Source organism: Coturnix japonica, chromosome 11 (genome assembly GCF_054131305.1).
Source record: "Coturnix japonica strain WE chromosome 11, WE-NBRP24, whole genome shotgun sequence".
NCBI classification, from domain to species: Eukaryota; Metazoa; Chordata; class Aves; order Galliformes; family Phasianidae; genus Coturnix; species Coturnix japonica.
This window is the reverse complement of record NC_140673.1, coordinates 6,235,297-6,259,261: the sequence shown is the minus strand read 5'-3', so window position 1 is coordinate 6,259,261 and position 23,965 is coordinate 6,235,297. Positions and strand designations below refer to the sequence as shown.

The 23,965-nt window shown below is 41.0% G+C and overlaps 1 protein-coding gene across 2 annotated transcripts in view; it reads right to left on the bottom strand.

Annotated features, from left to right (window-relative positions):
- Nucleotides 1–23,965, bottom strand: part of COP1 (COP1 E3 ubiquitin ligase) — a 119,699-nt gene that overhangs the window by 77,954 nt on the left and 17,780 nt on the right. For both annotated transcript variants that reach the window (XM_015869783.2, XM_085510957.1), the window contains exons 7-11: nt 20,217–20,276; nt 18,214–18,290; nt 13,243–13,300; nt 9,586–9,700; nt 6,454–6,589 (exon numbers count right to left, since the gene is read on the bottom strand). In XM_015869783.2, the coding sequence (XP_015725269.2) occupies nt 6,454–6,589; nt 9,586–9,700; nt 13,243–13,300; nt 18,214–18,290; nt 20,217–20,276 (446 nt within the window). The remainder of the gene's footprint in view (nt 1–6,453; nt 6,590–9,585; nt 9,701–13,242; nt 13,301–18,213; nt 18,291–20,216; nt 20,277–23,965) is intronic.

Below are 23,965 nucleotides of genomic sequence, written 5' to 3'. Positions count from 1 at the left end.
TCAGTTCTTAGTACAGCCAACATTAATAACCATTAGCTCCAACCTCTTCTCCAAGCTGAGCTGCTGGGGGGGTGATTTCGTTTCTTTTCTCCCTCAGAACTATTCAAGCCCACACTACTCTGCATGCCAGCCCATCATTTAACAACCTCAACTCCCCCCTAAGCAAGCAAGGAAGAAAAACAAGAAATCCAAAGGCACACTAATTCTTTTCAGATAATGACCTGCTACCAAAGCGAGGCATTTCCAACAAATCCAGCTAGAAAATTAAAGAGCCCACTAATAAACTACTGAAATTCATGCCCTGTTAATGACAGGCTTTGTTTCCTCAAGCAGTCAGCTATGAAACTCACTGCATCAAAACTCAAAAATTAAAGAAAGCTATAAAATTGGGAATGGAGGAGGCAAGCTTGTGGAACTGCCTTTTGCCAATGCTGTCCTTATGTGTGTTCAGCAGATAAGGTGCTGTGAAACTACAGCTTTTGTTGTTTGTAAGTCCCAGGTCTGAGGTCAAAGCACCACACTACAGACTAATGATGGCATTTATGTGAATAGGAGGAGAAACAGAAGCTTCACAGGAAAGTATTTTGTCCTGATCAAGAAAAGAAGGGTGAACACAGGGATGCAATACGACTTCCACACACTACTCAGGTATCTGTCTCAGAAGACATTCTTGATGCTACTGCATTCATTCTCAATTCCTGCAGCTCTACAAAGTCATGCTTTGAGAAGCCCAGCCTTGTTAGGGTAAATACTCATGCTTAAATTGACATCTAAATACATAGGAAGTGCATTTCAGTTTGCACAGTGGCAAAGCCACGTGAGGATATTGTTTCTTCTTGAACCATAAGGCCAGAGGAAGATGCTCAGCAGGAAGTTGGAAGCAGAACCTGGAATTTAAATACAAGCTGACTGTGTGCATTCAGCACAAACATACAGAATGCAGACCTGGAAACAGGGAGATTCAAAAACCTCATTAAATGGCATTTAGGTCCAAGCTGCTTTACCGAGCGATAGAATAGAAAGTAATTCAGGTTGGAAAGAACCTTGCAAGGTATTGAGTCCGACACCCTACCCAAAGCATGATCAGCTCTTCTGCTAGTGCTTCCAAGGCAGGAGGAAACTGATTCCCAAACTGATCAAGGACTCTTCAATACTTTTTACAGACTATTTATAAAAATTCATACAATTTGATTTAAATTACAAAACCCATCTAATTATCTGTAGTTGTAGACAGCTTTGAAGTACTAAAAGCTTAATGGGAAAAAGATCTTCTTACTACCAGATAGTCTGAAATTACCAGAGGAAAAAAAATAAGGTCCCACTGGTGGCTATGAAAGTTTCATTCATTAGCTTCCCAATTCCTAATTATGTAAATGCTAACCCTAAAAGCAAATTCACACGTAGATGCAAGAATATATCGCTGCAATGCCAACACAGCCACCAGAAGGTGTGTATTTCTGGTCAGGGCTGGAGAGGTTCTCACAGTTCCTTTTGGTCCTACTGCTCTGGACTAGGAGGGTTACAGTATGGAGCTGAGATGGCCTCAAAGTCAAAGTTGCACGCTGACATCTGTATAACCTTTCTGCTGGTTACACATCATAGTGAGCTTCTGCTCCAGGGATCCAGACCACAATTATGTACTAAGAAATGCATTAGTTTTGCACTCAAGAGAAAAAGTAATGGAAAGGCTCAGTATTTTGCCCAGCTCTAAGTAAACAAAATTCCATTTCGGCCCCAGACAACCTCTGGTGTATAGGCCAAAACCTCATGTGAATCAAGGTAACAGAGCCAGAGGAGAAGCACAAACTTCGAAGAGGTTCAGGGCTTTCCACTTCAAGCATCCTCTGCTATTCTGCACTTAAAGTCGCTTCACCCGACCATTTCTCCTCCATCCAGTTATGGAGAACAATCCAAGGAAGACAAATCCATCCACAGTTTAGAACTGCCACCTTTAAATAAGGGTCCATTTTATAAACGATCGCTTTAAGAAAAGGCCATAAGAAAAACTCAGCCCTACTCGTTTCTCACCTTCTCAAGCAGCAGCATCCATTCCACTCTGAAACGTAGTCCTGCGAAGGATAAACCCACATGCACGTTTCTGTCATTCATCTCTACCACCAACACAGAAGCATCACCAGTTTAATAAAACGGCTCATCTAACCCCTGCCAGCCCAGAGCATTAAAAAGCGAAGGGGCTGGGAGGTGAAGAAAAAAAATAACACTTGTGTTAGATAGAACTAAAAGGCATCTTATTAAGTACGGAACTCAATATATATGAACAAGTAATAGTAGACCAAAGGAAAAAGGGGAACAGAAAAATGAAACAGCTCAGTGAATCGATGGAAAACATGCTCCTAATGGGCTTTTTTTTTCCTTTTAATCTCACCTTTGAGGAAAGAATTTCAGGTCATGTTACTGAAAGGGTCAACTCAAACAAAAGCCCAACTTTGAAACAGTGGCTTAATTGTACGGTGTGAGTGCAAGGAAAGCCTCTTCATATCCTGCACTTGGCTTAGAGGAAAGAGAATAAAAAGCAAGTAATAAAAGAAATAAATCCAAAAAATGAACAAAGGACTCCAAAAGGTAAAAGCTCTCATTTGATTAGCAAGGTATCAGCAGCCAAAACCAATTTATTTTATTATTATTTTTTTAATGAAGTAAATCACTAAGTCACTGGGCAAATAGAGCTCTGGCTATCCAAACCTCCTCCCACGTCATTTCAAGACCTTGCAGAGAAGTGGTAAACTAACCCAGAAGAATTTGCAGTCTGAGCCAATTAGAAAAACCCACACGGCATTTGCCCAAAAAAAACCTCTGAGGGCTTCTAGGACAGAAGTCAGCCATGTTTGCACCCAACCTGGGAACTCCCAGCAGGGAGTAGCGATGTGCAGCCTCAGGCAGACATCATCCCACTGCAGCCTTGTAGTTCTCTATTCGGTTTCTTGAAACATGAAAGACTGCCACGTTATACTCTGAAGGCCTCTGACAGCGCTAAAGCAATTTTCTACATAAATCATTGTAATGCTAACGCTGCAGTTTACAGTCTCATCTTTAAAAGAAAGCCTTCTACTATTTACTGCCTCAGTAAGTGGAGAGAGGAAAAGTTAAGCTCTGACGACTGCTCTGTCTGGTGGCATAATGAATGGAAAATTTATTCCTTGGCCCAATTCTAGCTAAACTTAACATACTCGTGAAAGCCATGTAAATACTTTGTCCTCAGAGAACTGAGTGCATAAAAATACATTTAGCATACTGAGCTACACGTATGCTCCAATTGCAAAGCAGGCATGTTGAAAGTGCCCCAAAAGCGAAACTGAACAACCGGTCAGTGTAAACCCTTACATGTATTTTCACCGAATATCTTTTGTTCAGCTTTTGCTCAATGCAAATAAGGGGGGAAAAAAGGATGTGTTGTGTTTTCATGCACGAGCATCTTTTCTAAGCAAAGTGAGGAAGATCACCCAGGCTGGGCTCACCATCTGGCTGCGTGCACCTTATTAAATCAGTGTTAATGTGTGATGGACGATGCAGCAGAGGGAGCACAGCCCCTGCCCAGCTCCCAGCACCGCAACCGGCGGCTGCCACCGTGTGGATGCTGCCCAGGGACAGCAGGATTGCAGAGCAAGGAGGAAGAGTTCCCAGGGTACGCTCAGTGCTGGGGAAAGCTACACTGGAAAGCAGAGCTTGTCGTGTCCTGGAGGGCAGCAGCAGCTTCATGCCTCACCAAAATGCTTCTAGGTAATGCAACATGCCCAGGGTTGTTCATCAGCTTTTATTAGCCCTCAAGAAGTTCAGGCATTCATAAATATGCTTGTGGCAAGTGGCTCAGGAGACTGCTGCTCAGCTTTGGGGGTTTTCAGTCGGCTTATATACAGCCTTTAATTACACTTTTCATCCCGTTCCCATAAATCCGGTTTTATTTCCCTTCTAAACAAACAAACAAGAGGTTGCTGATAACGAACATGTTTCCATCAACCTCCCTTTGCACACAGAGCTAATATATCTTATCAACTCTCTGTTAAAGAGAACAGAGTTCTCCAAGTCCAGTGTATTAAATGCTAAGGAGTTACAGCAATGCAAACCAGGCACCTTTGCATTCTGTTGGTTCATACCATCATTTTATTAAGAAAACCTCAAGCTAAACTGCACACACAGGAACTGAACTTCAGGTCAATCCCACGTTCCACTTTTAAATATACTTGAAATATCCCTTAAAAATACCACCGGGTTGCTTTTGGGTTGTTTCTCTATTTTTTGGTTATTGGGTTTTTTGTTTCCTTGTTTGGAGGGGTGAATTGATGAGGATTACCTACTGATAAGTCATTTTTGCTTTGTATTTAAATGCACTTGTGTCAACAGCAGCAGCTAAGCAGTAAGACTTCTCTTTTTGACTTTTATTTCATTGATGCTTCTGACCTACTAATTTGGCTGAAGAGCAGTGGTGAACAACTGAACATGTTGGCCAGCAAATAGTACATATAAACTCTCGATTAACCAGTTCAAACTTGGAAGGAACTGTCTGGATAGCCAGAAGCAAACTGGAGTTGCAGTGGAAGCACATTTGGCAGCATTGTTTTTACCAAGGCACTTAAGGACACACTCAAATGCAAAATGTCTTAAGTCAGCCCACACACTGAAACCCCTAAACATCCCTTAAATGCTTTGATAAAAAGAAAGGCTTAAGCAAGGGAGAAACACAAAGGTGGAAGCCACACTCTTGGGGGCTTAAATGTGTTGCAAATTAGGTAACTACAGATTCTAGCGCTAGCTTGGATGGAGGCCTTACTCTATCTTCATTTTTAACAACAGTAAAATACCATTCAAATGTATATTTCACCCAAGAATTATAATACCTTCAAAACCGGAGCGAGATTTACTGCCCTTCCAGTATTTTCTAACCAAATACCACAAAAATGCTGTTCTTGCAGAATGTGAAGGAGAAGAAAGGGCAAAGGAGAAAAATCCAATCCATGCTGAAGTTGGTAGCTGAGGAAGTTTGTCTATGTTGCAGTGAGATTCCCATCTGCATTTCATTGCAGCCAGCACGAACCCAATCAGCACAGGTTAAATACACGTCAGATCAGTGATTATTGTGTTCTGACCTCTGTGACTAAGTCGGACATTATACATTCCTGCTACATATTGCAGCAGTTAAGGGATCAATGCTGCTTTAAAAGAAAATATGTATTTTATGCTACACATGCCTTGGCTTCTCCACATAACACATTTCTTGTGGTCTTTCAAGAAACAGTCAAGCTGTTCTGTCACTGTCTGGATGGTTCTGTCATACAGCACTAGACCAAGGCTCAAAGTCTGAGTTCAATTCATCATGCTATTGTAGCATTACTTTCAAGACCCCAGGTATGGCCACTTTGGAATTCACGCTCCCTTCCTATAAATTAGGGATGATGCTACTTCTACAAATGCATTTAAATCTGTTAAATGTGTCCCTAAGAATCTTGTGTGTACTGCACGTATGCCATACAGGGAAAAAAAATCCCAATTAGCACGTTGCATCATCTTTCCCAACACCACCAACAGCTCTAACCAAGTTACCACAGACTAATTAAATCCCCCAGGGAATGCTTCCACAGCTGCTGAAGTCAGTTTAAAGTATGGCCTGCTGGCAGGTCGCAGCTTTTCCCTATCCCGTGTGCTTTCTCAGGCTTGATCCCTAAGGGAGCTTGGTTCGTGGCATGAAACTAGAAGAAACTGATTCTGTTGAAAGACATTTCACAGAATCACAGAATTGTAGGGGTTGGAAGGGACCTCTAGAGATCATCGAGTCCAACCCCCCTGCCAAAGCAGGCTCCCTACACCAGCTCATATGTCTAAACAAGTCCATTGCAAGCTCAGACCTTAGTGGTGCAGAAGACATGATCATCCCACGTGGCAGAGGGGTGCAGAGTTGTTGTTGGCACAAAGAGAATTATTATGCTGATTTTACCACAACCACCCCCTCACCAGTTTAAGCACGACAGAAAGAGCTTCCAACACTTAGCAGAGGTCAAGCAATCGCAGTCACCAACAACTTAGCTATTTAATATTTGCCATTACAACTGGCTCCACAAACAAGATTTAATAACACCACAGATTCCTAACATTACCAGCATCAGGAAAAATGGCTTAAAATGCTAGATCTCCATTATTTTTAATGCAACTTCACCATGAAGAGGATCGAGCCTACAACAAAACCTTCATGTCTTACTAGAAAGGCTTCTCAAAGATTCCACACTTGGTTCTGATCTATATCAGCTGGCAGAAAAGGTACTACTGTGACTCTTAAGCACATTCACAGACCGATGATAACCACACGTTCATCACAAAATTATTTTGGTGTAGCTAAAGCATTACACATGTATTAAACAAGTTATGATATGTACAAGCAATGAGCTCTGCCTCAGCAGCCTGTATCACCATGAAACGCACTGCTAGAGCCACCAAATTTCTCACCTGGAGACTATGCTGGAGCCATTGTAGAGGTCACTAGCATAGGACAGCGTTGCCAGGGGCCGGACAGAATTGTAGCGTGTGAACTTGGATAGACACTCCTGAAACTCATCCAGCTGGCTTGTGGTTCTGCTGTCATCTAGGGAGAGGTGGAAGAGTTGCAGAGGGTGAAAAATGAATAAGAAAGTAAATAAACACAACGGCAAACATGACGCGTGTCTTCATGTGTTACCACCTCTGCTTGCTATTTGGGGAGGATTCTTGGTCAAAAATAGGTTCTCTCTTTCATCTTTTTGGCATTCCCTCAAGGCAGCAGGATTTTCAGAGCATAAATTAAGTCCTTCCAATGAACCTACTGCATTGAGAATCTGCCTAGAGATCATAAATACGCTTTCCTGATAGATGAGCTCACTTATTTTAGTCAAATTCAAAGCCTACGGGCCATAAGGTTTATTAACAGAAAAGCCTTAAGCACATCAAATTGCACTGTAAAGAATGTCTAGCATTCTATGGAAGTGAAAAATATATTCCTTTCCCCCAGAACTATACTTCAGGTACAATATGCCTACATTTGGTGTCAATTACACTCAAAAAACTTGTAGCAAGAAGTATTTCTCTTGTTACTCCAAAAGCAACAGAGCTGAGGGAGAGCTGTTTCACGGCTAGAGAAAGGAGACAAGCATGAAACCAAAAGACTCCATGTGCTGTAAGTTTTGTGAAATTATGACCTTCAGCAGACAAGATGAAATTCAGCCAGCGTGAATAATAATGATGAATATTCTGTGGAAAATGGAACAGTTCGCTACAAACGTTAAAAGTAAATTACAGTACAGAGGGCTAAAAATGATTCCCTGAAACCTCACGAGTCTTAACTTTCTTCGGTACTAAAGGAATTTTATTTCAACCATTTCAAAATTTAGAGTTTTCTATATAAGGAAGAATTCCTAACTTACAGCCATGCCTCATGGACGAGCCAGCTTTCCTAATGTGATCAAGCAACGGCAGTCAAACATCAGGCAGAGCCCTCAGGCTTTGTAGCAACCCCCAGAATCTGCAGCAATTCCCCCTTGCCTTCCTTGCAGCTCTGACATGCAGCACCCTGGATTGCAGGTAGTCCAGTATGCAAGTCACATTACTGAATACTTTGCCTTTTATTAAACCACAGCACCCACTGCAGCAGCAGAAAGGTACACATCATTTGCCTGTGCAGCCGAGGTCGCTAATTTACGCCACAGTTAAGCTTCCCTTATCAATAGCGTAAGAAAGTGATATAACTCAACTTACTGGAAGTCTTTGGAAACACTGGGGTGAAAAAAGGAGAAAAATTGCAATAGTTATTTCTAACATTTCTGCACCATGGTAATTCCTTGCCATCAGAAATTATCTTGCTTTGTAACCATAGGGCATTTTGAAGTGTCCCCTGCAAGCTGTTTCATGTTTGATTGCATAAAGAAATAGCAAAGTTCAGTAATAAGCGTGTTTTAGGGTACAGCCATGGGTACATTACTCATGTCAGATAGATCAGAATGAACAAAGCACTGCTTTAAATTAAACCCTCAGCACCTGACCACTAAAGAAAACAACTCGAGAGGCAGCACATAAACATCAGTAAGTATTTTTCAAAGACCGATTCCTCCTTTGACACTTTAATAGGAGCAAATAGCTGCTGCTCTTCCATTTCCCTCATTTAGAGATCAAGCACACAGTCCTCCTGTAATTTATTCTGCATCTATGTCTGCAAAACGGGATGTTATTTCTCAAGACATTTTCCTCGTCAAAGCACGAGGCCATTTCATAATTCCAGCTGTATTACTGCTCTGCTCCTTACTAGAAGATTTTCAGGCATCTCTTGCAAATAAACCCCTTATATCCATATTAAATCCTATTTAAAATGTGTCAAAAAGCAGGAATGACTTTGAAGAGAAGAAAATCTAATTAAGCATTACAGGTTATCCCTTATTTAGGGCAAAAACAGCCGTATCAAATCCTCTACTTTTGGTGCAGCTGACATACACATAAACAAAATGCACAATTGCACCGCATTCATATTTATAGTTCCAATTATGAAGAAAAATGTCTTCAACAAGGGAATGCTGGGAAAAGTCCAATTTGTTATCCTTAGCTAATAAACGTATTATTTTAACAAAAACACAGCTCCGTATCACCAAGATAGCACACATGGAAATATCTGTGCATGATCTGTGAAGTACTGCAGCCTGCAGAACATTGCAAGCACCTCACAGGAGTTTGGCTGGTCACACACAACTACCTTCTGCCATCATCTTGCAGCCCATCATGCCACAAATTGTTAGAACTATGGTGCTGCACATCTCTTGCCTGCCACAGCCCATTGCACTAAACTTTTTTTCCCCAAAGCTTGCTTGTTCCCCATGAGAGCCAGAGAGCGACCTTCCTCTCCCTTAAGAGGCATCCGTTTGACCTGTTCGCTTCCAAAGAGAATATCGTTATATAATTAAGAACCATCCATCCACCATGTAACAATTACTCTAGCTGCTGCCACACTGTTACTCAATTATGAATGAGGCAATCCAGGCAATTGTGAAAACAGCTTCTAATTCTACAAAACAAGTCTTAAATCTAAGGTGTGCCCCATGGGATAATGACGCTGCTGCACACTCAGCTTCTGTACTTGAAGCCATTTGTTAACCAAGACTCACAATCAGGACAACAAAGGATAACCTCCAAGTGTTGTACCGCACATTAAATATAGTAACATTTATCAACTTGTTTTCACCTCTTTAGTATTTTGATAAGTGTTTTAATGACTGTGCTTTTTCCACATCTAGAAGAAAGACTACCCAGCCACCGCAGCTTCAGAACAAAGATTAGAGAAAAACTATTTAGTGGTTACGACCTTCATAGTACAGCATTACAGAGCAACATATGTGGCGCTCTGAAACAATAGTATTATACTTTATAAGCTTAAAAACCTCAAAGACTGGTCATGAAAAATCCACACAAGGTGACTTGAAGAAATATATGCATATGTATAGCAGTGTTTCTCAAGGCAGGGAAAAACAAAGGCTTGTCTCTTAAAAGTGAAGCTTTCCTGAGAAGCGGGACTGTGAGAAGTAAATGATGTCAAAAGCTGAACAGCAAGCAGGAGGAACTCACCTGAGACACGTGTCATCCTTGTGGAAAAATAGCACTGCTCCAGGTCCTCAAAGTGAGCTGTGAGCCGCTTCCGTCGTGAGGCGAGCGTGCTGTTATACCACGGCTGCTTTTTGGCCTGAATGGAGAAAATGCTTCTTGAGAGAGGAAAAGACAAGCCTGGGCTTTATTTCAATAGATTCTAAGAAACTGAAATACAATTTATCCACTGTATCTGGTGAGTCAGAATTTCACAGCGACAATGAAGAATATCATGTTACTATCCACTCATGACTAGGGCCTTGCATTGCACCTTCTAACCTAAGAAGCAAAAAGAGCTGCTTTTAGATAGCAGTCTTCTCAATCTCTGCAAGCTCAGCTTTACACACAGAACAGATGGCAGCAACCCATGGGGAGCCATGTATCACACTGGTGCAGATAGATAGCAGAGGCCCAATATACAGCCTTTCAACTTCCCAAATCAAATGGACTGTACAAGAATCACTTCCTAGATCTCTAGCAAACCACTCATAAAGAGTAGGGGCTGTTTAAGGAGTCAGTGAATTATTCCTTCTGAAGTAACTCAGTACCTATAAAAGTAAACAAGTGAGGAAAGAAGCAGGAATACACTAAGAGACTAAGTTCAAAGGTTAATTGAAAATAAGTCCATGAAACACAAAAAACCATCACTTCCCAACCCACACAGGCATCAATGCTGAGGGAGAAGGACTGAAACTACATAAGCAAGCTCTCTCTTAGAAAACAAAGTACTTCTTGTTTCAATCACTAGCGAAAGGAACAAATTATTGCACAAGGAGCATGAAGAGCATCTCGCTTCTGTTTGTGTTTCAAAAGTCTCACACATCACTCAGAGATAATGGGGGAATTTTAAAAGAACCAACAGGCTCCGCAATGAACATTTCTTAGGGCACAATACTCCTGAACACACACAAGGTGTATAACGCCTCTCAAGTACTAACAAAACCCACATGCCACGAAGAACACAGGTTCAACTCCCCCTCAAATCATGAGGCAGAATGGGGCTGCTCTCATTGCAAATGTCAAGAAGCCAACAAGACTAAACAAAGTTTAGAGCCTACTTTGAGATTCTGCTTGTAACTGTACAAACAGTAACTTAACGCTCAAGGGAAGAAACATACCCCGAGCAATGAAACTTCCAGATGCCACTTCCTGTGCGAGGCCCCTGGCTATGTGCTGACATTGCGACTCATAGCTCGACAGCTTGTTTCATCTTGAAAGCGGCTCCAATCTCAGAACACATCTCCAGTGCTGGAAAGCACTCCTACCTCAACAACTTTTGAATACAATTTTCAAAAGCTTCACAGCTTAAAGAGAGAGGTGATGGAACATTTTACAGCACCACTCCCCTAATTTTGCACCCCAGCCTCTCTCCACACATCAGAAGTGATGAGGGCTCAAAGTGACTCAAGCACCAAGGAGCAATCACTTGTTAAGACAAACAAACCTGTGACACAATGAGGGATACAAGTCATGCCTGGCTCTGATCTGCTGGTTGTGTCTAGTCCACGTGGAGGTAAGCATCAGTGATTTGAAGTACAATACATCAGCAGAGGACAACTCCTCCCTCCATGCAGCCTCAGACTGGCACCTGGTGACCCAGCTGTGCTGGGAACTGGACTGCACCTTGTGCTAAGCCTCAGCAGCAAGAGGTTTAAAGCTGCTTGAGTTTTTAATCAAAACATTTACTGAGCTTCTAAGCAGATAAGACTGCTTGATGGCTAGTTGTTAAGCAACACTAGGAAACAGAAGTGGAAAAAATAAGGCTATAGGAGAGAAAACACACCCAAGTACTTTTCATTCAACCGCTCACTATAATATGGAAATGCTATCAGTGTTGTTCCAGTTGAGAACGATAGTTAGGGTTACTCTTAGCAAGAATTATTCTTCTGTCTGAAGTCCAGTAGGTGCCCTAAAGAGTCCTCTCAAACAACTGTGGGAAACCTTCACAGCTGCTCACAAGCTCCTCATTTCCAGCAGAAAAGCCAAATGCTGTAACTAAACACTACCTGCAGAACTCCCCAGAGCCTATGTAACTTGTCCACTGTTTTCTACTGAAGCTCAGCCTCTGCAAGAAAATTGTCCTATGGCTCAGGGCACATGAATTCTTCCTTAAGAACACATTTGCAAGCAGTGCAAAAAGTAATCGCACTGTGAAAGCAAGCTATGCTGTCCCTTCTAGTTTAGTTACACACTGCCAGCTGTAAAAATCTATGATTTCTGTTGTGACTGACAATTTAAAGTGTGCAACTGCATTTAAATTCTTAGAAATGTTCTTACTGTAGAAAAACTTTTAGCTGTGAAGTCGTGTTGAAATGAGACTACCCTTTGAATGAAATGTTTAAGACTCCTCTCTCCGCTCTCCATCCAAACATGCATTAAAGTTTGATTAGTAAATTTGCACTAGAGAGTATAGAACCTGCACTGTCAAGGACAAAGAAATTGGATTGGAGGACAAAAAGAATAATCTCAAACAAATCTGACTGTCATACAGTCTGACTAGAAAATCTAGGTTGTTTGTTCTGTGCAGTACAGCTATGGTGTTTTTTTTCCCCATTTCAAAGGAAAAATTAAAGTACCAAGACAAGCAACGTCAGTAGGGAACAAACACGATACCGTATCAGTCCTGAACTTAAAATCCCCATGAACATTTCATGTGCCCTTTACAGTAAGGTAGAGCTGCAACATTTTGCTTAAGCAAAAACCCCACAGACTGCAGCAGAAGGAATAACAAGCTTTCTTATACAGATGGAGAAAAATTTCTCATTACTAATAAGTTATACAGTTGCAAACAGTGATCTGCATATGCACTCAAGCTCAAAACGTAGGTGCTTTTTCTTGATGTCAGTTACTTGATCAAATAAAATCCAGCAGCACTTCTACCAGTTCATTTGCCAGTTCCTGAATATCTCTAGTGGCAGCACACAACAGAGCTCCTAAGACACAAGTTAACACGTAAACAACAGCCTACCTAAATAAAGGCTCATCTCTACAATCAAAACTCTCCTGACGCAGTGAGCTGGATACCAGTGTCATCTTTATACTTCAGATGAACCACTCAGAGCTGCAAGACCACAGCAGCACTCTATTTGTCATTTGCGAAGCTGTGTGGATCAGACCGAGTTTGGAGGCTGCCTGCCAAACGGCCTCACTGTATGCTGAACCTTTTGCCCTCTACAGTATGAATTCTTACTACAGTTTGTAAGGCCCTAACAATGATAAACTAGAGGGCAACTGCATATCTGGAAAATGAATGTTCTTGTTTTAGAAGTCAGACTTGATCCAACTCTATGTAATTCAATGCAGAGCGTCAGGGATTTACTTCTCTTCTAAAACACTGCTGACTTGGGAGAAGAGATGAAAAGCAGAAAATATCCTCTCTGCCCTGGAAGACTCAGCTTTGGGAATTAAGTCACACATCTAATAAGTTACACTTATTTTCTTTGCTTGCATCACTATGAATATTCACAACTACGCACAGTCATTCTTACCGCTATAGTCTCAGCTCAAGTTTGACGACATAACCAGTAAAAGCAAGAGGCCAGTTGACTGGCAACCTAGCCTGTGTTGTACTTAATCTCTCCCCAGTCTCCACATCCACTGCTCCTCTCCCCTCGTGCACAGACACGTGTATTACCTTACCTGAGAACTGCCACTGAAGCCTGGAGGCTGGCTGTACTCCGTGGAGTCAATAATACTACTGCAAAAACAAAAGAAACAGTCTGTGTAAATCACTGTACAACCAACCTTCCTCATTTCCAACCTCTACTACCCTCCCCTATCCCTTTACATCCTGTAGCATACTTTACCTTTGGAACCCATTTTACAGATAGGGAACACAAGGCTGTTTTTTATTTGGGGATTTGGGAGTGACGTGGGGTTGCAATGTCTCGAACAGAATGCTGATCATCCCTGTGCGTACAATACATTCATTTCCTGTCGCACACAATTTAGTGTAGTACAATCTAATAATTCCTAATTAGAATGCAAATGCATATCTTTTGCATGAAACATGCATTCTGATAACTAACATGCTACCATCGGTTTTCAATTCCTTTAGGAGAAGTTTAAATCAGTAGCATTTGAAACAGCAGGACGAAGAAAAAGCTAAAGGAACCAGCTTAAGAAAGACAAGTGTTCCAGACACCTCACAGAACAGACACCAGCAATGAAATACAGAACTGAACTGAAATACCAAAGGCCAAGAGTGCTAGTACTAGGAACTGACACGCTACATATAGGCTTCATAGTCAGTATTTATAATGACCCAGCGAATCTAAATCACTGCTTTTAAAATGTAACATATACATGCCAACTCCAAATGTTCCAATATCAAAAATGCAAAGGTATCTGACAGTGCTAAAAAGAAGGTGGTAAGTACACTCTCATTTATGGGCCAAATATAAGTGAAGCGCCGGAGCCAGCTTAAAGCACACCTATTCAAAAATGTTACATGCACAACACCGTTTCATTAATTACAAAGAACACCTTCCACAAATCACCATTATTTGTCTCTGAAAAAATCTTTTTTCTCTAATGCTTCTGCTGTGTCATTTCATTTGATTTGGACAGAAGCTGTGCTCGTTATTCTCAGCTTTACTTCCAAGTTAACCCTAGATTTAAGCACTGCCTGGGAGGAGCTGCCAGAACATTTCCATAGGCCATGGTTTTGGAAGGGGTTGTATGTAGTGATGTTTAGGTAATGGCTGCCAGAACAGATGGGCAGACATGACATTCTTGGTCATGAATTGAGTGGTCTGGCTGAAACACCAGTCAGGATGAAATAGTGATACTAATGCTTAAATATTTCTCTGGATGCTTTAAAGCTCTCCTTTAAAGCATCTCCTGGAAGTGGAAGGAAGCAGAAACAGATGAGAGATGATTTTAAAGTATCGCTAGTGGCTAACTGGCAAGGTGAGATTGATTGGAGCTCTGTTACAAGCAAGACTAAAGCTGCAAACAAAGAAAATCTAAGGGATAGAAATCATTATTTGCTGCTAGCTATTGCAAAGGAGAAATTGCAGAGCTGTTTCAAGCATGGTCAGGGACAATGAACTTTAATTTAGGACGTGGCCACATGAAATAATGAAACACATACAGTAGATCCTGCCAGGAACAGCATGAATAAGACACTCGGCTGGAAAGCAATGAAAAAGTACTCCACTCTGAGACAGGTAAAGCAGCAATTAACAGCAAAACACACGGACTTAGGGTGTCTAGTCTCGTTCTGCTGCAGGTTGTCTGGTGATGTAAAGCCTTCAGGAGTGCAGACGTCATTTCCCCAACCAGAATACAAATTCAAAGCTGTATCTGCATGGTGCCTGAAGCCGAGTTAAGCTGGCATATGTTTGCATGTTTTCCATTTAAAAAAACAGGAAGCAAATAATCAGAAAAATCCAAGTTTCCTCTGAACTCCTTTTAAGAAGCTGTAGCAGGAGGCTCAATTAGGAAATCCAGCTACACTAAAACGACATACTTAAAAAGCTGGAATGAGAAGAACGACACAGTAACCCATGCCTGTAAATCACATTTGTTATATTCTTATGAGATGGTAAGAGCAAATGCAGGGGGAGGAGATGAGGATTTTGTTAACTGAGGCCGAGTTACCAGGCAACTAATTTTTTCTTTTTCCTTTATTTTTTTAAACATCAGAATCTCTCCCCAGAAACACCTATTAGAGTGATGGTTTGTTATTGCTATTACTGTCTGAATACCTAGCCACAGAGAAGCTGCTGCTTCTATCTCCTGTTTGCACCATCTATCCATAGCAAAAATAGCACACGAGCCTGTTCTGATAAAACCCAGAACTATTTGTTCTTTCCCCTATTCTTCCCATCTTGTTCTCTATTAGTATACAAAGGCAGCAATCTGCAGTCCTGTAAACAAGTGGCACGCTATTACTCAATTGAATATTTCCTCACGTCCTGTACAAGCATAAAAGAGAAAAACACTTGTTTCTTCAAGCAGAGAGCATTCTGAACATGGTAGTTGTATTTGTTTTCTTGCTAAGGGATTCAGAAAGGGAGATGGGGGGAGGCACAGTAATTTCACATTCTGATGTTGTGGATGCATGAAAAAAAAGCAAGAAACAATGAAAAGAATTAATGAAGCAAGGCTGTAATTTAGAGCAAGTAGTTGAATAAGGGCAAGTCACTGGAGACCAGATAAAACTCTGAATTCCAGAGAACCATATTCTTGAACTTTAAATTCAAAGGCTTATAGAGATTTTTTTACTTGTACTTTTTTTAATCTCAGCAGGGTTCCATGATAGCCTTGTGCTATTTATGAGTCATGGTAGTAAGTTTATATTATTGGATTTCATTGCCAAGGTGTTTAGCATGTTAACAAGTTACATTCCAATTTAATATACCGCTTTAATTCAGGGGAAGTGTAAAAAGCCTCTGCCAGTTTAACATCATTTTAATGTATAAGTGAAACTGCCTCCAAAATATTTTATATTTCATCCTTTCTGATTCAGAGCATCATCAATAAAAACCACTTGGAAGATTAAATACATCAGCTACCACAGAAGGAAACACCTGCAGATTTTAAATCTCCTATCAGTTGTCCTGCACCACTCTCTCCAAGGAGGAATCACAGCTAATTTGGGAGATACTCCACAAAACTTATACTTAACGTTAGGAAAAATTTCAAGCGTTAAAAGTTTCTGGAATAAGAGTTCGTGTAATTGAAGCCAATTCAATTATCTGTATTACATAAACCACTGTCAGGATCAAGGAGGGATGGAAGTCACAAGAGCCAGGTAACAAGGGATGCTTGTTCAGACGCTGCCTTCACCTACCATTTCCTCTTGCACTACTCACAACTACCTCTTAATGTAGCAATGCCATCAAGAAACAGAAAAGCAGTCAGCAATCCCACGTAGTACAGAAAGACAGTGTATACTCTGTGTTATATATCACAGTCCTGGTATTACATTGTACAAGAGGGGAAGGAAATAAAGGTTCAGACTCAGCCAAGATGGAACTGAAGAAACATAAGTAAGAAACCAATCCCATGGCCTCAGCAACTGCAATGGTCTAGCTGCCTACCACCATCTCCCAGCAGAACACAGTTGAAACTCCCTGAACAATTCTGGACACTGTCTTACATCTTCAAAAGCAAGGACAGAGAATAATTGACCCTAGCACATGAAATAAGGAGGCATAAGAAATACTAAGAAATTCTCAGTAGACTGAAACCAGTGTAGGTCACACGCAGCAGATTCTTAAACCCTCTCATAAAAACTCTTGGGCTTAAAATGTTATTTGAGATTTCAATAGATAAAGTTATCTGGGAGTTTGCTTGTTAACTTGCCCCAAGTAACAAAGATGCATTTCTACTCGTAAACACAATCTTCTCAGAAAAAAAAAGATTTCTACGCCTGAAGGCACTCAATGTGTGAGGAACAAATTCAGCCCAGCCCTTGCTGAAGTTATCCCCAAGCAGCAGTAACATGAAACAAACCACAAGCAATCTGTTTAATAGCCAATAAGCAGAAAAAACTAGCAGAACCTGACAAAAATCTCATCAGCTTCACAAAACTGCTGCTTAGCAGAGCAGCAATAACCCACACAGAAAACACACCTACACCCAAATCTAGGCAAGCAGCGAAGGACAAAGCAACAAAGGCTGCTCCTGTCCATCTCTACTATATTCCTTTCCATCGGAGCCAACTAGAACTTCCTAGAAATCCTAGTGATTCTTTTCTCTGGGTCCAAAAATAGCAACTTAGAACAAAATTCCCAGCCACTAGTGCTGTGCTCCATACCAACGCATTGTTTCTACATCTCTCCAGCAGAGGAAATCTGATCGTTCCTGTCTAGCTGGCTTCTGAGCTACCAGGTTTGGAGCTGATAATTGTAGTAATTGTACCAAGAAACTTCTGTGGCAGAAATCAACTGCTTATAGAACTCGTACTATCAGGAAAATACACTTGGGAGAGGTAGGAGAGATGACCAATTAATAAAACAATTTGGCCCTGTGAAATCAGAGCTTTCTTCCAGCTGAAAAAAATATGGCTATAAAGAACCAGAGCTCTTCAAACCTTGGCACTCGCAACTTGGATGTAAGAAGCATCTGCAATTTTGTCATCAAGAAACCAGACTATGCAATATTCCAGACTAAAATCCACATTGAAAATATGTTATTAGAAAGGCATTTCATTAAATCAAAGCAGACAGTAGATAAACTCAATCAACACTATGTATGTTTCACAGCCTGATTCTGTAAGCCTGTACCTTTAGTCCCTCATGTGGAGTGCAAAAGCCAGAGGACACTGGCATTATGTTTTCATATGTCAAAAACCTGCATAATGTTCAACATGTATTTAATAGTAATATTTCATACCATAGCAAAGGCTTATAACTCAAGTTAACTAACCCACGCTACATCTGAAACCATCAGCTTTTCACATCATCTGGGTTGGAGAAGACTTGTCATCCAACTGTAGGTTCAGATGGCTTCGTTCATGTGAATCTCTACCAGTAAGATCAGAACAGGTAGATACTGTATGGCACTCAAGTTTTGCTTGTGTTTTGTGCATTGCATGGAGAGGACTAACAAGAACAGCACAGCACGTACAGCTGGAGATCCAAGTTGCAAGCTCCGTACCTGTGTGAAGGTGAGGGAGCTTCAAACTGCGGCACCGTACTGTCCTCACTGACTGGGGAGTACAAGCCACTCATTTCCTGAAACAGAAAGTCAGATTACAGCAAAGCTGACAAAACACAACTAGTAGGCATAATTTAATATATGGTGTTTACATAGACTTCCTTGCATTTCCCTCCCCCTTGACTAATGAAATAACGAACTGTATCTTTAAGTCTTCAATCTGCTCCTGGAAGCCTTTGCAATACCTGAAGAAACCTTGATTCTATTCTTTTTGTTTTTTTTCTTTCAGGTATTGTTTCTGACAAACTCAGGTATCAACTGGGTTTATGAAGCCACACAGTAACTTTTTGCCCTACAAAAGGCAGTTGTAAAGTTTATAGTCAAACAAAAAGAAAACACCAATGGATTTAGTTAACATCCAAGAGTCCCTAACCCAGCACCTCCCTTAAGCGCAGCAGAACAAGCAAGCTCTAAGCACATTTTCAAGACGCATGCTAACTTTTATCTAGTAGCCTTTGCAGCTATAAAGTAATGTCAGATGTAGGTCAAGGCAAGAACAGCCACAAGACCATGGGGCAAAGGTGGTACTGTGCCCCAGACTTAAAAGAGGATCTATCAGTCTTCTGTGGAGTAGGTGCACAGGGAAACTTTGCACATGAACTTGGCTTTGTCACTTCCAGACTAAATCACTGCAGTGCACCCAGTACGAAATTGTACCTTTAATCCATTTGAGAAATTGAAGCTATGCAGGATGCTGCAGCTCATTAGTTTGGGGGGCAAAGTGTTCCAGGATGTTACTGGTACTTTTAAAATTCCCACTAGGCGCCCATTAGTTGTTAGGTATAAAGTGAGATATTTGTGACAAGAGCTTCAGAGGTCAGTACTGAGGTCACTGTCACACTCTGGATGCATACCCCAACTGCAGCCTGCTGAACTGCCTGATTAAAGAGCAGAAAAGCAGGTAGCTAGACATTCTCCAAGGGAACCCGCAGCTTTAAGAATAGCTTCTCCTAAATTTGAAGGCCTATTTTACCAGTCAACAAGCTAAGGTATATTTATTTCCCAAGAGCTGAGAAAAATTCAGGGAAGCCAGCTTGAAACACAGTGTTATCCGCTGAACTACAATTTGCATAGCTATCAGCTGAAGGGAAGTTCCTGCAGCTGTCAGTTCTATTTATACTTTGATAATTCCTCAGCACGTGTATAAATTCAACATAAATGTAGAAATCTAAGAGGCTTTGGGGCAGTGGATGGGAGATGGGACTGACTGCTCGAGGCAAGCAAGAAGAACAGCAGCCAAGCAAACTGATTTCCCAAGAAGCTCTAAGGGAAATCTATGTTGAGAGGTGGCAGAATCTGATGCATTCCTAAAACAGTTTCCTACCTCACAATCAAAACACTAGAATGACTGGGGGAAAGGATCAAGCAGAAACCTAAAAGACTGAATGAGGATAGCAGGATTATGCTGATGGGCTCACAAATACTTAGAGAATAATTCTTAACAAAAAGTCTCAGGAGGATCCTGAGAATCAGGTAGTAGCAGAAGGTTTCTTTTCTGACATATAGTAGATACTGATTCTGCTCTGACCCTGTCATTGCATTACAGCTCTCTCATGCGCCCCGATGCACCTCCATTTCTATTGTGGTGTATTGCTAAGATTTAAACTGTCTGCAGACAGCCAGAATAGGGCAACACAAAAAATCATACATCATGGTCAATAAATTGAATGCTGATTGCCAGCAATTATTCTAAAACAGTACTCACATAAAGAAATTGAAAGATATGATTATATAAGAGCCAGGCTTCAATAAAGCTCCTCCTTTACTAACCTGCAGTCTGCGCACATCAACTATGTGAACAAATTAAAGAAAGAGCATCATCTGTTCATTTTCCCATTACTGAATCAAATGCCATAAATTTAACACATCAGCCCCACAGCAAGGCAGACAGCTTGATGGAAAAGAAAAATTGCCAGAGTCAGAACAACGTCTGGGCACCTCACCTCTACTCGTTTAATATCTTCTTCCAGAACACTTAGCTCCTTCTGGATCTGCTCCAGTTGCTGTGGGTAAGAGAATGGGAGAAATCTAAATCAATCTGCACATCACTACTGCTGAGTTAAATTAAGATCTTTTCAGAGAGAAACCTTAACTATTTTAAGTGTACATGACTCAAAAGTCACTAGGCAGATGTTCATATGTACAGACTGACATAAATATATACAAACTACTTTTAAGACGAAGTTACTATCGTGAAATGGCACAAAACGAGCATGATATACTTTGGTTTTAAACAAAGATCCATATTATTCAATATATACACTTCCACACTCTCGTAACACCTTCCATGCAAGATATTTATAACTTGTTTACAAGCATCGAATGTGATCAGTCAAAGACACCACAAATGAGACCACAATCACCTCATACTCCAAGAAAATATGAAATACTTAGCTAAAATGTATTACAAGCACTTCCCTTTCTAGCAGTTAACCTACTAATTGACAAGTTAAAGTTGCTGGTAAGATTTTCAGATTGGCAAAAACACCCATTATGACCAGGGAGAGATTTGCTCCTGGTACCAAGCAAGCATGGTATCAATTTAAAAGGTGCAGAACCTTGGATTACACCACAGATTCCAGCCAATCTAACTGAGGTCTGTCCACAAAAGGCTCAGAAGGAAACATCTTCCAAACTCACCAGCCACCATTTCCTTTCCCTTTTTGGGGTCACACTGTTGTTTTTTTTCCCTCTCCAATCAGACACTGCACTGGTTTGACTCATCCCACACAGTAAGGCCACAGACTTGGTGCTTACTGCTTACTCCTAAGCAAGAGCATCACCTGCTCACCAGCTCTAATTCTCATTCATCATTCAGTAGATACCTCCCATCCAGGCAGCCACACAGCCTGTGCCTAGCATCTCAGGACTCAAACACATGCACTATGCTAGGAAAAAGCTCTAAACACACTAATCCCAGCTTCTGTGCAGGCCCAACTCACCAACATGCACAACCCTAATTAACAGAGAACTGGAAGTCCACCTAACTTGCCTCACCTTGCCATAAAGAACTACAGACAGCTAGCACTATGGCATTTGACCAGAAGCTATAATCAAGTTGGCAAGTCCACTGAAAGTGCATTAAGCACAATGTTCTTTAAAGGTCAGTCACATTTTTGTTTTACTGGATTTACAAGGGAATATCAAACTGACCCAAACCAAAATTATTAGTACTGCATTACACAATACTCCTAGCACGACATATTCCCAAGAATATTTGGCAAATTTTTTCTGAAGGCTTATTCCCTCAAGTGCCCTGCTCCTTAAAATGACAAACTTTTGCTTAAAGACTAAAATTCCCACTACTGACCAGCATTGCAAACACTGACATACTCTGCACCAGAAAAGCCATTCTTTTAACCCACCTCTTTGACATGAAGAATGTTTCTGTGCCTAAAGGAAGGAGAGGACTGCTGCATTCACACCTATTTCTAAGATGGCAGCATCTTCCCTGGAATGAGATGATGTTGTATCTACATTCCAGCCACCCTACTCTGAAGCCTTCAGTTCACAATTTTAGTCACAGACTGCACAAGTTTAATGGTTTAAACCTAGACTGCCACAGATAATTTACAAACCACTACACATATCAGATAATTCCATTTTCACTTGCAAAACCTACAGTAAGAATAGCAGGTGGTGCTATAGCTCCAAGATTAGTGGTAAAGCTAAGTGACACTTGCACAGCATGGGCCCCTGCCTGTGCTCAGCTCTAGCAGTCAAACACCATTAGTCCCCTACTCCTTTAAACTTAAAAAGAAGTTACAAAACCTCACTTCCAAAATTACAGCAAGGAAATCAGCTATTCTACAACATACTGGATCACGGCCAAACTAGATTACTGATAAATAACTGATGGCTGTTGCCATCATGTGACCAGGAGACCTTTCTATATGCACTGTGCAGAGACACTTCAGTGGCCAGCTTTTAGTAACTACTGCACAGTACTAGAAGTACCCAAGACCTCATTTGCTATTGCTAATTCTTCCTCCCAGTTACATTTAGTCCAGCAATCAGATTTATCGAGCAGCAGCAAGTCTAAAAATGAGGTAAGCATGTAGAATGTTTACTTCAGAAAGAGTCTTCGGATCTCATAAGCATCAAATGAGATGATACTCGCACTGAGTCTTTTTTTGGTAGCTCGAATATCTCATGGTCTTGCTTTAGCGTATCAAAGTCTTTAAATCAGTTCATGTTCACAAAAAAACCTCCATACAACATCCCCTTTCTACATCATCTTCTCAGTATATCAATAGCTGAACCTCAGTTCAGATACCCAGTGAGATAAGTTTCTTCCCATAAAACTCAATATCTCAAATACAGCTCTAAAGAGAAATAGATCAGCTTTCCCTGGAAATGAATTGGAAGTTTCACATGCTTCAGTGTTTTCTTTCCATTCCTTCTTCTGATAGAGCATGCTACATAGATCAAGTAGGCAAGGAAGCAATCTCCAGAGTTGAAAGAGATTTTGTGCCTTTAAACCACAAGTTTTGACACCAAATTCCATTTGTTGACAGCTTTACCAATGAAGTCTTTGCATGAGTGGAAAACAATACAAGGTTCCTTTTGGAGCATTCTTCTTGTCTTTGTACAAGCCTTTGCATATTATTTCCATTGGTTAATTGTGGGATACAAGCCTTTTAGACATATGAGCAGGCCACCCATAAGACTTGTCTTGATGATATATTTCTTCCCTGCAGTCAATACTTCCTCCAAATGGCATATATTTTCTCTAAGCAGGGGAAGAGCTAACAATGGCTTGAAGGCTACATCCTGGCTAACACAAAATTCCTGCAGGCAGGAATGGGGGATGCCTGGCTAACCAAGTGTGTTTCATACTTGTAATTTCCCCCAAGCCCTCCTGAAATAAATCTGCCAAGTCAGGTTGCAGGGACAATGCTTTGAATGCTTGCTGACACAGTCAGGTAGAAGGACACCACAAGAGAAAAATCATTGAGGCAGGGAACAAAACTGTTTAAACATTTAGATCAATTCAGTTTAATAAAATTGTGCACAAGGCCACTTAACTCCCAGCATTAGGTTGCACACCCTCCTTTCTTTAGGGATATCTCCCCCACCGCACTAAGAAATAACAGTCAGCTATTACACACCGGTATTTCTGCAGTAATCCCTAGTTGTCTGCTCATACCCCAGCTGCATCCTTGGCTTATCACTACAGTCAGAGCTCACATGTCTAATTGAGCAGCTTAGAAATGCAAATAGATTTAAAATACCCGTTATTTAAGTGCAGTGCATAGGAAAGAGTACTACAGATATAAATTTACCTCGGGAGCCCAGGAATGTAATCAAGACTATATGACAACATAAGAGCATGACTGATTTCTAGTTCTGTCACCTCCTCTTGCTTATTCATTAGTTCATCCGTGTGTGTATGCACAGAACAAAAAGATCTGACAGGTGAAGTGATTAACACAAGCTAATGACATCCCCGGAGAATTCATGCTTATAATTCCCTGCAATTACCCCACAATAACTAATAACTCCTCTTATTTTTAGTATTTAACGTGCTCACAAGATGGAGTAAGTGGAGACAGTTGGATAAATGTGTATCCGAACTGAAAAGAGTGACAATGATTCTGAAATGCTGAGCAAGCATACAGCACAGTCAGCCTGAGAAGAGTTTGGGATTACTCCTCTGTTCCATAATGTTTGAGAGATGAAGACCATTTTC